This window comes from Myotis daubentonii, chromosome 8, assembly GCF_963259705.1.
Source record: "Myotis daubentonii chromosome 8, mMyoDau2.1, whole genome shotgun sequence".
Lineage (NCBI taxonomy): Eukaryota > Metazoa > Chordata > Mammalia > Chiroptera > Vespertilionidae > Myotis > Myotis daubentonii.
In genome coordinates this window covers 76340994-76355095 of record NC_081847.1, presented here as the reverse complement: position 1 = coordinate 76355095, position 14102 = coordinate 76340994, and the positions used below count along the sequence as shown (strand labels likewise).

At 46.0% G+C, this 14102-nt stretch overlaps 1 protein-coding gene across 13 annotated transcripts in view; it reads right to left on the bottom strand.

The window, feature by feature from the left end:
• FHOD3 (formin homology 2 domain containing 3) overlaps nt 1–14102 on the bottom strand; it is a 393487-nt gene that overhangs the window by 133290 nt on the left and 246095 nt on the right. For all 13 annotated transcript variants that reach the window (XM_059707132.1, XM_059707122.1, XM_059707123.1 and 10 more), the window contains exons 7-8: nt 10266–10377; nt 3781–3875 (exon numbers count right to left, since the gene is read on the bottom strand). In XM_059707132.1, coding sequence (XP_059563115.1) covers nt 3781–3875; nt 10266–10377 — 207 coding nt within the window. The remainder of the gene's footprint in view (nt 1–3780; nt 3876–10265; nt 10378–14102) is intronic.

Genomic DNA, 14102 nt, shown 5'->3' with positions numbered 1-14102 from the left:
CTGTAAACTGACTCATACTGGTGCATTCTCTCCTTTGTTTGTGGCCTAAGAGAAGTTAACCCAGACATTTTTTCCGTGAACAACTTGGCTGAGAACCAAATTGTTCAAGATGGGAGACTTTCGAGAACCAAGGTTTGACTGTATATAACTTCAGCTTGCAGGGTAAAAAATAGTTTCTGAAACCCCTCAATCTTTTGACAACATGGGTGGAAGGTGGGGGGGAGGCTGGAGGGGGATTAGTCTGGATCTTGGAAACCCCCCATTCATGCCCCTGTTTAACAAAGGGAGACTTCAGTCTCAGAACCATGAGCAGGCTAGAATTTAGTTCCCTTGTTTTGTCAAAAAACTGTTAACTTTTTGAATTCTGTGTCATTAGGACATCTTTTACTCTATTGAAACAAAAGTTAGAAACCCACTATAATAATTTCCTAGATTTCAGAGTGTAAATTTTTTCCAGAACCACGTAACATTTCACTGCATTGTTTTGCTTGGGATCTTAGAGGATTTTACTCACTGGGGCAATAAACATGACTAAAACTCAACAACAGAAAACAAACCCAGCGTGGGTGCCAGCTGTCTGCTGACCTTTTCGAGGAAAAGATGACATTTGGAGTAATGTCCTGGGGACCTGCCTGGACTTCCTCTGGGCCAGAACTAACAAAAGATGAGACAGAACTGCCAGAACAGAAAGAGTAAGCGAGGAATTCCTGGACATTAAATGCCGTCTGATGCCAAGGAGAGTCTGACACGCACTGGGTCCGTGCCGGGGATTGGCAGCAAAATGGCCACACCATATGAATGCTGCCAGGGCCATCAGAACAGCTGGGCATGGCCGCCACCAATAAAACGGATAGCATTACAGTGGAAAACACTGAGCAAGAGAGAAAATTCCATATTTGCTGAAGTCAGTGTTTTCCAAAACAATGTCAGTGACTGAAGATGACAGGAAATTGATGACCTTAATCTTTAAAACCCAACAGAAAATTGCTTTAAAATTGCATGGTAAAATAAGCTCACAGATTTAAAAATAAAAGCAAAATTATCATCTACCAAAAAGTGGTGCTCATTCCCCACTAGGACTGTCATAGAGGTTGCTGAGCCTCACCAACAAACGCCTTTCGTTAAAAAGCAATCACTGACTCCGGGAAATGTTGTTTTCCTGTACATTTCTTTTAATCTCAGTAGGTTTAATGCTATTACTTTTTCTGCTGGGTTCTTAATATATTTAGGACAGTATAATTTTCTGTCCTATTTTCTGCTAACAATTTCCTAGTCTGTCACTTGCCTTGAGCTTTTATTTGTAGTTTTCATTTTTAATGATAAGACCTTAGAGCAGTGATGGCGAACCTATGACATGCATGTCAGAGGTGACACGCGAACTCATTTTTTTGGTTGATTTTTCTTTGTTAAATGTCATTTAAATATATAAAATAAATATCAAAAATATAAATCTTTGTTTTACTATCGTTTCAAATATCAAAAAATTTCTATATGTGACACGGCACCAGAGTTAATTTAGGGTTTTTCAAAATGCTGACACGCCGAGCTCAAAAGGTTCACCATCACTGCCTTAGAGAGTTGTGTGCACTGAAATATTTAAGTCCTTTCCTTCGGAATTTTTCTTGACTGGTTGTATTATTAATGTAACCTTTACCTACCAGAGACCAATTAATCTTTTATGTTGAGGTTTTTTTTCCTCGTTTTTCTATGTCTTGATGTGTTAAAATGAACTCTTGAATTGATCCGGAATTTATTCTGGTAGATGGACGAAGTTTTCGTTTATTTCCATTTAGCAAGACCTTCCAGATCATGAACAAGCTGACCCACCCCCTTTGATGTCAGTCACAGCATAAGAAGTTCCATGCATTGGGCCATTTCACAGTTCCTCCACTCCCCTCCTCTGCTGAGGGAGGAGCCAGGGCCACACTGCTTTACCATTGCAGTTTGCACATCTTTTTTTTTTTTTAATGGTACATTGACGTTGGAAGATAGTTTTGTAGTTTCTTTTTTTAATATGTTTTATTGATTTTTTTACAGAGAGGAAGGAAGAGGGAAAGAGAGGTAGAAATATCAATGAGAGAGAAACATCGATCAGCCGCCTCCTGCACACCTCCTACTGGGGATGTGCCCGCAACCAAGGTACATGCCCTTGACCAGAATCAAACCTGGGACCTTTCAGTCTGCAGGCCAATGCTCTATCCACTGAGCCAAATATCTAGTAGAAGCTACTCCTTGTAATGATGCTGTTTTCTACTAACCTGTCCCCAGTTCATGAGGGAAAATGTTTCTCCTGTTATATTTCAGGAAGAGATATGGGGTTTGCCGTGTAGGCCTACACCCCGCAGCTTGAACAGTACACAGGCCGGCCCACGGTGGGGCTGATGAGGGGCTGAAGGCCTGTGGTGGGGCTACACCTGGTCTAGGGTATAGCGATCTTCAAAAAATAACCACCTGACCCCAGCCTCAGTGATGAAGGACTGAGCCACCATCATGAAGGAAGTCCAGTCCCAAAAGTGGGTTGTTCCAGGCCAGTGTGAGACCGACCCTTGGCCAGAGCAGCATCTCTGGGAATGAATCCTGAAGACTCCGACTGCCCTCCAAGGTGGTGACCAGGGAGGGACATGACAGAAAGGTGTCACCGTCATAAAAGAAGGATGGGACCCACTCCCAGGAATCTCATCTCAGGCCCCAGCAGTCAGAATTCAATAAGCAGTGCAGTAAGGGTGCCTTCATTTCTCCTGACTGTGAACTCTTTCCTTAAAACATACTCATTAATTGCTCAAGGAAAAATGTTTTCAAGGGGACATCTTGATAGGAAAAGTGGTCATAAAATTCCTGCTATTAGAAAAGACCTAGCCCTGGCTGGTTCACTCATTTGGTTAGAGCATTGTCCAGATACATCAGGGTTGCAGGTTTGATCTCCAGTCAAGGCACATACAAGAAGCAACCAATGAATGCATAAAGAGTGAAACAAATTGATGTCTCTCTCTCTCCCTCCCTCCCCTCTTTCTCTCCCTCCCTCCCATTCCCTCCCCCGCTCTCCCTTCCTTCCTCTCTAAAATAAATAAATAAAATTTTAAAAGACAAAAAGGCAAAGATCAAAGCACCAGAAGCAAGCAGACACTCACAGGGCTTCACACGGGTGTGCATCAGCACGCGGGCACACACACCGTGTTTGAGTGTAAAGGGTTTTCTCCTGCGAAGAAGCACACCTCGACCATGGTTCCAGTCACCATGAGGGGGTCCACAGGACATGGCTCTTAGTCAGAGGGCACATTTTAAACTTCCACACTGTCTTAGTTCCCTAGGACTGCCATAACTAATTACCACAAACTGGGCAACTGAAACAACAGGGATTGATCCTGTCATAGTTTGAGACTAGAAGCCTGACAACAAGGTGTGGGCAGGGTCCTGCTCTCTCTGAGGGCTCTAAGGGAGGGTACTTCCTTGCCTCGCCCTAGACTGGCTGCTGGAAATCCTGGCATTCTCTGGCATCACCTGGCTTAGAGATGTATCACTCGAATCTTTGTCTCTGTCTCGATATGGCTGCTTCTTCATGAGCACATGTGTATGTCTTTCCTTCTACGTGCTTCTCTTTCTGTCCTTAAAAGGACAGCAGTCATAATGGATTAGGGCCCATCCATATGACCTCATCTTAGTTTGATTACATTTGCAAAGACCCTATATTTTCAAGTAAGGTTACATCCACAGGTACCAGGGATAGGACTTTAACATAGCTTTGGGGGGAAACAATTCAACCCATAACAAACATTGACCAACCTTGTTCACTAAAGTCATCGCATAAACTAGCAGCTCTGTGTCGACCCCGTCTTTTTCCTCCAAGATTTCCATGATATTTGACCAGGGTACAACTCCTGCAAGTAAAGCAAAAATCATTAGGAACATCAATTCAACATTTCCCATCCAACTCACTTCAGAGTTTATCTAAAGGCTCTTCACCCAAAGATGGCATGTCCTTCAGTCACCGAGTATCAAAGCATGACACAGATTTTGAATTAGGTGACAATCTACCACATTATCCTTGTGCACTTGAAAATGTATATTCTTCAGTGTCAGGAGGCCCAACAATTTGCTTGCAAGTTCCCATTATATGAATTACATAACTTTTAAGAATGCATTCACACACAGCTTTTTAGGCCATGCGTTTCCCTCCTGAGTGCAGAAACCCTAAGTTCTCTCTGTGCATCAGCATGCTATGGTCTGATCTCCTGCAAGGAAAGGAGATGTGGGAGGTCTTCCCATTCATGTGGGCTCTAAGAACTGACAGTGAAATGCCCATCTAGCAAACATTTCAAGAACAGAAGTATATTATCCCTGTGTAATCAAACACAAATAGACTTAAGCAGAAACCAAGTAGAAGGAACTGGGTCTAGGAGGAGGCTGCCATCAAGAGTTTTATAACCTAATAGAGCAGTTAGGCCTAAGTACAATAACACACGTCTAAACAGAGTAAAGGCACACACATCGGCACTGCCAGGGCCAAGGCCACAAAGGGGACACATGCCCCTGACCCACTTCCTATGCCTGAGACAAGCATTTGAAGTGAAGTGTGGCCTTGCCCATGGCGTGGCAGGGTGGAACAGGAAGCTCTTTCCTCTTTCTCTCTACAGACCTCAAATGATAATGCTCATTTTTTGCTGATAAAAGTAAATTCTGAAGTAATCCAAAGCCAGTGGCTTCTAAATGCTGGTTCTTGGATGGGTTGTGTCAGAGCTGAAATGTCTACAGAAAAGCCAATGGAGATCTTTGAGGCCAGGAAGTGGGTTAAGCTGGCGCAGTTGTAAGAGAACCAGAGGGTCAATGCACAGTCAGAAAAAGAGAGAAGACAGGAGAATTTAAGAAGGGAACAGGCACCTACTACACAGTGTGGAAGACACAGATGTCGTTTGATGTAGATCTCTTGGCTCTCCCAGCAAGTGAACAGAAAGCCCGATCCTTCCGCCAAGTTGCCCCGTTGGTCAGAACCAGGCGGGCTGCCATAACCCTTTCTAACTCTGGACACAAAAGCATGATCCTTCAACCATTAACTGCTGAATGATCTTCTTGCTGGTACTTATCATCAAACTATGTTGAAGTCCTCACCTGTTCTCCAAACCCCAGCAAAGTAACCATTTCTGCCCTCGGGACAGCCAATCAATGTGGTTAGCAGGTCTTGGGCCTCACTGTCCGGGTGCAGTGCTTGTGTTCATAACAAGGGCAATTTCTATTATTCACACTCGGCACCCAACCTCAGCAGAAAACACATGTTCTAGTCAGTCAGCCACGTATGGTTAAAAGGCAGACTGTGCAGGAGAGAAAGCATTGAAGCTAAGAATTTCCAGTGGTGCTGGTGGGCCCAAAACTGCCTCCTGATTGCACACTTTGAAGCCAAAGATGCCAAACCAAGCCTGGGATGGAAAGGCCTTTGCTTTTTGGCCTTTAGTAGAAAGGGAAGCATCTAGTAGAAAGGGAAGTAGCCAGGTTACTCATTCTCTCTCTCTCTCTCTCTCTCTCTCTCTCTCTCTCTGTCTCTCTCTCTCTCTCTCTCTCTCTCTCTCTCACAGAGGCCAACACAATGGTGCACCATTGTGTCCTTTATGATGAAAACACCTAAATACTGTCTTAATTTAGTTGAAAAACATGATCTTTAGCTATGATATCTGATTCTCTACTACTATTTAAGGATTTCAAGTTTGGAAACTAGAATATATTCATACACTGTTGGGATGAATGTTCATTCTGCTTTGTTTGGGGACCAGAAAATGGGAAATATTTAGAAGAATGAAGATAAAGGGGAGGAAACATTTTGGTTCCACACAACAGCCTTGGCTGGGCTCAAGCTGACCTATGTTAAACACCAGCCGCTACAACGTGCCCAGGAGCGGCCACCTGCCGGAACTAAGTGGCCCAGTTCACCCAGCACTACAGTGATTATGTGTGGGGGGGTGGGGTGGGGAGGAGTAGGGAGTGGGGGTCCTGTTTTAGAGTCATAAATCATATCATCTGACTGCTTCACATAACAGAGAAAGAAACAGAGCCCCAGAGTGGTGGAATGTACGGTGGCTCAGCAAATGCATCTAAATTGGAGTGATGGTATCAACCTCATAGGATTGCTGGGCGGTATCATGGAGATAAAGCCCTTGCTTGGCCTTTTTGCCTTAGCACTGACCAAGCACATGAGAAAGCAATAAATTACTTAATCATAATCAGCTGTCTCTCTCCACCTCCACCCCCAACCCCTGGAGTGAGTGTAGGCTCAACAAGAGCCTGTTTATTTATCTGCTGTTTCAAGCACATAGTTGGTATTTAAACATTTGTCAAACAAATTAGTTTTATATAAAAATTTCTTAGCATAGAGCCTGTTACGTGGTAGGCACTAGAATATCAGTAGCTATAACTGTAATGGTGGCTGGGGGTGTGCTGACACTCCCAAAGGACAGGCTCCTAGGCCAGTACTCTCTTAACCCAGAATAAATAACTGTTCAATACTTTCCCCCTTTTATTTTCCTCCTAGGTCTCCGAATTAAACCCCAAAGAAAGTAAGATATTTAGCACAATGCCTTGTACACGAGTTGGTCTCACACCCAAACAGAAGGTCCTCATGGTATGTTCCACGTCTTTCAACACAATTGATGAACACACTTAACACACATACTTCGGCTATAAATAATAATGGGAAAAGGGCTGGTGTTCTGTCATCCCCTAAAACCCACTATGCTTTGTGCATTCTTCGCAGATCCATACATCCTGAGCCGAAATCAGAGACAGGAGAGCTTGAAAGGATGGCGGGACAGTTTCCCCTGTTAATCATGTGTGCTACACATGCTGGAGAATTAGGTCATATCTCATCACCTCCCATGCAAATGAAAAATGGAGCTTCTTCAAAAGCAGCACTGAACCGAATTGGTGCTGACTCATCATTTACGATGGAAATTTCAAAAGGGGTTACCCAGTCTGGTCACTTGCCCCACCCTCTGTCTGAGGGGCAAACCCATATAGTCAGAGGGAAGGACACCCTTCCCAGGGCTGCAGAGGGTTCGCAACCAGTTTTCTGCCATCACCAGGGGGAATTCTCAAGGAAAGGAGGCAGATGACAAAGCAAGGCCCTCTCATGGGCTTCTGGAAGAATCAGTGCCTCTCTATCTTTCTGCCAGGCTCTGAGGAGGTGACTTGGAGATCCAAGCCAAAGAGAAGATGACCCAGCAATCTGAGCAGATGGGTGTGTCTGCTTTAAAAACATTTTTTTCTTTCGTTTTCTTTCTTTCTTTTTTTTTTTTTTTTACAAGTTGGGAAAAGATGGTCATCACTTTGTCTTGGGGGAGAGACTGAGTAGAGCTCAAAGCCTCCTTGTCGTGCCCCAGAGACTACCTCGAATCCACCTTTTCATTCCAGCCCTGGAGCAAAAGTGCCAATTGTCTGGATCAAACGGGGTATTTTAGATTTTCATTAATTCATAAATATTGATCATTCCCCATGATGGACTTAGACTCCTCAGCTTTTATGCCGGCTCCCTAACTGGCCCACTCTTGGCCAAAGGGCAAACTATCTACGCACACATAATGAACCCTCTGGTTAACCCAGGCATGATGTGTCTAAAGCAACCAGGAGGATTTATCCTAAGAGAATTTCATTGGCTGCTGGTGGTAGTAATTTTTGAGGACTCCTAGCTTATTTGTTGATTCTTTAAATCTGAGAGTTTTTATCATCCAAAAGAATTCCTTTCTATTCAAGCAAACCCAGTCTATATTTTAATATACCCATTCTCCACCCCATCTCCCCAGAGGAATGTGTCTAACACCACCTGAGGAGTAAAATTTATGGTTTAAGCTTGTGCACAGTGGACATGCTTGGCTGGCCCTCATCACCTCTGGCACCTCTGCTCTCACCGGCCGAGGAGGAAGTGGAGAGCTGCTTCCACACCTACTGGTGGAAACACACCTGGGAGTCAGGGACACTCTGCAAACACCATGATATATGTATATGTTTAATTCCACCACCGGGTTCAGGAACACTGACTAGCAGTAAAATAGGATGATGTTATATGCGTGCATTACGGCCAAGACCACACATGTCCATTGAGGAATGTGCTATTGAACCACATGTGATAAACTACATGTCTCAATTTGTTCCACTGGTGATATTCCTTTTTCCTTCCAGCTGCTAGTGCTCAGAAGCAGACAGATGACAGTAGTTGCCCAAAACTTAAGAAATTTTATAGGCAAAAAACCATGAAGTTAAGTAAACAATCTGTTAACTTATTTAATTTTTTCCCTTTGTTTTTTACTTTTTTTACAAGTTGGGGAAAGATGGCCATCATTTGTCACGGGGGAGAGACTGAGTACAACTCTGAGCCTCTGGCTGAGCCAGTGGATGAAGTCTTGAATGGGACGTCATGCTCTGGGTTCATCTCAGGACCATTCCTCTACCCCATGACACACCTTCATGAAATGTGAGGCTCAAGGAAGGAAACAGCTTCCTACTCAATGAAGTCAAAGCACAACCCCAAGGTCATGAGAAGACTGGCCCCTCTAACACGGCCCCCATGACAAGGGCCCATGGGTTACCCAGAATTTAGGACAGGAAGCTGAAGAGTCCATTCATCATTCTAAAGTAATCCCCAGAGTTGGGCGTCAAGCATGACTCCTCTAAGCATGAATGAAAGGATCTGCCTCGCTATCTTCCCAGACACCCACCTCTGGCCCTAACTCTCATTCACTGGCCTTGGGAAACCTCCCTCCTTGTCCCCTGCTTCTGAGTCACTGGCAGTCTTCATTGAGGATTCTCAGCTGGCCTCATGGTCTACTATTGGCCATAAGGAATTTCAAATCTGGTACCTGAAGACAACATGCTGTGGTAGAAAGAAACACACAGACCTGTGCTGGTCTGGAGCCCACCTTCCATAATGTTCGTCTCTGTCACACACATCCACACAGAGGCCCAGAGCTGCCCCGGCCTGAGATCCACCGTGCAGGGAGCTGACATCTGCCTGCGCATTCGTGGGAAAGGTATGGAGGCCCAATTTATGGTTCTGGATGGTTTTCATTAACTTACATTCCAATTTTCAAAGGAACCAGTGATCTACTTTCTTTCACCTTTGAATTTAGCCCTGGAAGGTGTGTCTAGTTGTATCTCAGCTGATTTGTGCATAAATCTGTGCAGACACACGTACACCATAAGGAAATGTACTCCTGTGTTAACACAATTTCTGTCTGGTGAGATGAGAGGTGATTCTGCTATTGTCTGCTTTATACTGGGGTGTTTTTTTTTTTCCAAATTTTCTACAGAGAGCATTGCTGTTATAATCATAAAAAGAAAATAAATGTTATCAAGTTTTTGATCATCATCACCTATCTTACTGGGGAACAAAACTAAAAGTTTGTTTCTTAAAAGGACAAAACAAAATTTAAAAAAACCTCCAACATCTTTGTTTCAGGCTTCACAATATTATAGGGTCCACAGAACGTTACACACTGAACCAGATCCAAAGCTGACTCTTCGTCAAGGGTGCAGGGCAGGCCCACTAGGCGCTGGGACACCAAGAGGAGAGCCGACACCCTGTCCTCAGGCAGGGCACACACTCAGGAGAGATGGGCAATGAAAACAGCACAGCAGAGAAGAGAGGTGCATGGGGGTGCTGAGAGCACATGGCTGTCTGAGCCAAGGGAGGGGGGTGTGGTGCAGGCTAGGTGGGAGACAGACACGTGGCAGGTAGACAGGGGCTGGATGGTACAGGGTCAGATGAAGGGTTTGGATCTAATCCTGTGGGCACTGGAAGCCACTGGCAGGTATCAGATGGAAAATGGTGAGACCAAATTTGTGCTTTAGAAGAATCCTCCAACTGCCAAGGCCAGCATAGCACTTGGGGCCAGCAAGGGACACCAGGTGAGAGACGGTGAGGGACCCCAGTAGGGAAGGGACATGTGGTGGAGGGGAGGGAACATCTAGGGGTCAGAGTGGATAAAGCCTGTGTGAAAGGAGGGGAGGAAGGAGCCAGGACAGGATGGGAAAGGAGGATAAAGACCTGGTCCTGTGTGTGCTCAGTGGAGGGGGACAAAGTGAGAAGACAAGCTCAGAGTGAGTGCTTTTCTTTCCCTGCAAACCTCTCTCTGTCTCTAATCTTTATATATTCACTATGGTTCCTGCAGTGGGAGGTCCACACAAAGGGGATTCTGTTCATCCTAATTCTGTTTTGAACGCATAAGAAGTGGGAGTCTTCCTACATCAGACAATTTCCCTCAATGAAATCAGGGGGCGGGACCACTCACCTCTTTTAGTGTCCACAGCAGAGACCGCCTGGATCAGAAGGGGCGCGTTGGACTCCGAGTACTCCACGAAGACCAGCAGCAGTTTCAGGGCCGTCTTCACCACCAGGCGGAACTGTGCAGAAAAGACACCATCACGGGGGGCACACACAGCCCCTTGAACCCAAAGGCATCGTCTCTAACAGCAGCGGACACCGCACAGGCTTCGGCCCAGGCGCTCTTCTCAACAACAACACAGGCTTCATCCCGGGGGCCTCAGAAGGCAGGCACTAGAATTTCTCTACTGCACAGATCAGGAAACTGAGGCATGGAGCTGCCCGATAATACACCCATAAAATAGAACCCAAATTTGAACCCAGGGCCTTTGGTCCCAGAGCTCACACCCAGGGTCTCTCAATACCCCAGGCAGTGGTGGCTGAGTCAGTTACAGTAGTTCCCCTTATCCGTGGGGATACGCGCCAAGATCCCGAGTGGATGCCTGAAACCACAAAGGGTACCGAACCCTTCATACTATGTTTTCCCCTATACATACACACCTACGATAAAGTTCAATTTATAAATTAGGCACAGTAACAGATGCACAACCTATAATAAAAGGGACAACTATAACAATATCTATATCATAAAAGGCTAATATGCAAATCGACCAAACAGTGGAACAACCAGTCACATGATGTGCACTGACCACCAGGGGGCAGACACTCAACACAGGAGCTGCACCCTGGTGGTCATTGTGCTCCCACATGGGGAGCGCCACTCAGCTCAGCCAGAAGTGCTCACGGTTGGCGAGCACAGCGCTGTGGCGGGAGCCTCTCCTGCCTCCACGGCAGCACTAAGGATGTCCAACTGCCTAAGCTGTCAGTCGGACATCCCCCAAGGAGGGATCCTAGACTGCGAGAGGGCACAGGCCAGGCTGAGGGATCCCCCAAGTGCACAAATCTTGTGCACTGGGCCTCTAGTACTATAATAAAGTTATATGAATATAGTCTCTCTCTTTCTCTCTCTCTCTCTCTCTCTTATTGCACTGCACTGACTCTTCTGATGTAAGATGACACAAGACCTATGTGATGAAATGCAGCGAGGTGAACGAAGCACATGTTATGACGTAGTGTTAGGCTACTATCAGGGTGACTTGAACACAAACACTGCGATACTGTGATGGTCCTTCTGACAACTGAGCTGGCTGCTACATGACTACCAGGCAGGGAGTGTATCTACAGTGTGGATCCACTGGACAAAGGGATGGTTCACATCCCAGGTGGGATGTAGCAAGACAGCACAAGATTTCATCACACTACTCAGACCGGCAAGTAATTTAAAAGTTATGAATTATTTATTTCTGGAATTTTCCATTTAATATTTTCAGACTGCAGTTGAGCATGGGTAACTAAAATCACAGAAAGCAAAACCGCAAGTGAGGTATTTTCTAGACTAGAGCATTGTAAAGTAGGAATGATCACAATTCTCATTTTTTGGCGAGGACATGGGGACAGCAGGTTAAATGGCTTGTCTGAGGTCACGACAGCTAGGTCAGGTAAGCAGGCATCTGAACCAAGTCCGGTCTTAATACTGAGCAAGTGAGGCCATCTGGGGCCTTAAAACCCACACTGGCTGGGCCCAGGGCACAGCATTTGTGAGGAGCCACACACAGAGTCCCTCCTCCACACAGGTCACAGTAATTCAGCCAGAGAAATTCCCAAACTTCCCACTGCAGCCTAGCCAGCCCTGGGCTGTGGAGGCAGCAGATGTTTCCAGGTCAGCCCTCTTCCTGCTGCTCCCCCCTCCCTCCAAACACTGCTTCATCCTTCATCCACAGTCTTGTTTCCTGGACCAGCTTCCTTCCAAGAACCACCTCCTCAAGACACTCACACACCAACTACCTCCTAGAAATGGGTTCAAATCATGCATCTAAGAAACAGCAAGCCTTCCCTGGCTAATGTTGCTAAGTGGTTAGAGAGTTGGCCCATGCACCAAAGGGTCACGGGTTCAATTCCTGGTCAAGGGCACGTACCTGGGTTGCAGGTTTGATCCTTGCCCCAGTTGGGGCCCATGTGGGAGGCAACCAATAGCTGTGTCTCTCTCACATCAATGTTTCTCTATTTCTCCCTCTCTCCTCTTCCTCCCTCCCTTCCACTGTCTTTAAAAATCAATGGGAAAAATATCCTCAGATGAAGATGAACGAGAAAGACAGAAAAAAGGGAGGGAGGGAGGGAGGGAGGGAGGGAGGGAGGGAGGGAGGGAGGGAGGGAGGGAAGGAGGGAGGGAAAGAAGGAAGGAAGGAAGGAGGGAGGGAAAGAAGGAAGGAAGGAAGGAAGGAAGGAAGGAAGGAAGGAAGGAAGGAAGGAAGGAAGGAAGGAAGGAAGGAAGGAAGGAAGGGAGAAAGGAAGAGAGAGGAAGGGCAAGCGTGTCCCATCCCTAGCACGTTGTTTGTCAGTTGCCCGCCCCTCACAGGCAGGAACACGGCCTGAGGAGAGAGGCTTATTTGCACTGTTTGCAGGGCCTGGAATGACACTTGGCACATACTGGGCTCAGCGATGTTTCCTTAATGAAAGAATTAGTCAATTAATGACCAACCAATGCATGACCCTCATCTCCATCACCATGGTGGTGGAGAACTGGCTCCAGGTTCTCCACTTGCAGCCCAAGGAAGACCCAGGGCCTCCTGGATATATATTTTCACGTCAAAATCTTAGGGACATGTGGGACTTTACAGAGAACTTGGGGCATCATGCACTCCCACAGGGAGCAGAGTAAAAGCACCACCCACCCCAAGTCATGTCTCCAAAATCATGCAAACACCTCTGATGCCCTGCCCTGCTCTCCTCTGTCATGCTTCCCTAGTCAACCATCGTCTTTTCCTGACTTCACATCTCTCTCCTGCCAGTCCTGGGGTTCTCAGCTCCCCTTTATAGGAAAACTTCTCAAAAGAGTTGCCACACTCCTGGCTCCAGTACTTCACTTCCCAGTGACTGCACAATTACACCGAGGACATCCTCATGGCTCTGTCCTTACCACCTGGGATGGAGTTCTTCGGAGAGCCCTCAGCGCTTCGGGGCATTTTACCTTCATAACTTGAGTCCTCCATTCGGTCCTCTGTCCCCTGAGAAGGAATAAACTAAATTCCAGAGTGTTTTTCTCACCAACTACAAGGTTGGGGGTAGGAGGGAAGGCAATGGCATAATAAACTGCACTATCTTGGTACACTTAGAGCTCAAGATATTTCTCCAAGTAAATAAAACACCCAGCAAGTCCAGGCTTGGCGACTTCCTTAGTGGGCGGACTGTCATTATGTGGTTTAAGTCTACCCAGTGCCTTCCTGGGAAAGAACCTGGCTGCTGCCCAACCCCGTTCCCCATTACCCTGTCTCAGCAGGGGCCCTCATGCCCATCTCATCAAGGTTTCTTTTGAGCATCTCTGTGGTCCTGGGGCCTTGGCTGACATGGTCCCAGGACCTAGGACCCCCGAGCCGCTCTCCAATACCAGGCTCTCTAATTAAGAAACCACTGTTTTCTAGCAAATCCTTTTCTATTGGTCTCAACATGCCTATTCATGTCTTCTCTTTTGCTTAAAGACTCTGTTTGGAGTATTTTGGGCACCGTAATTGAGAGAGAGAGAGAGAGAGAGAGAGAGAGAGAGAGAGAGAGAGAGAGAGAGAGAGACCACCCAAACTCATTCATGATTTCAGGTTTCTATCAATTTGGTTACAAGTGAGTCTAAGTTTATGTTTACATGTGTTTGGAGGACTCACTATGTAAAATTAATAAGCATATTGAGTAGTTAAGCTACTTTAGAAAAGAGAGAAGATGAGAACATTAACTTTATGGAAATGCATGATACTAA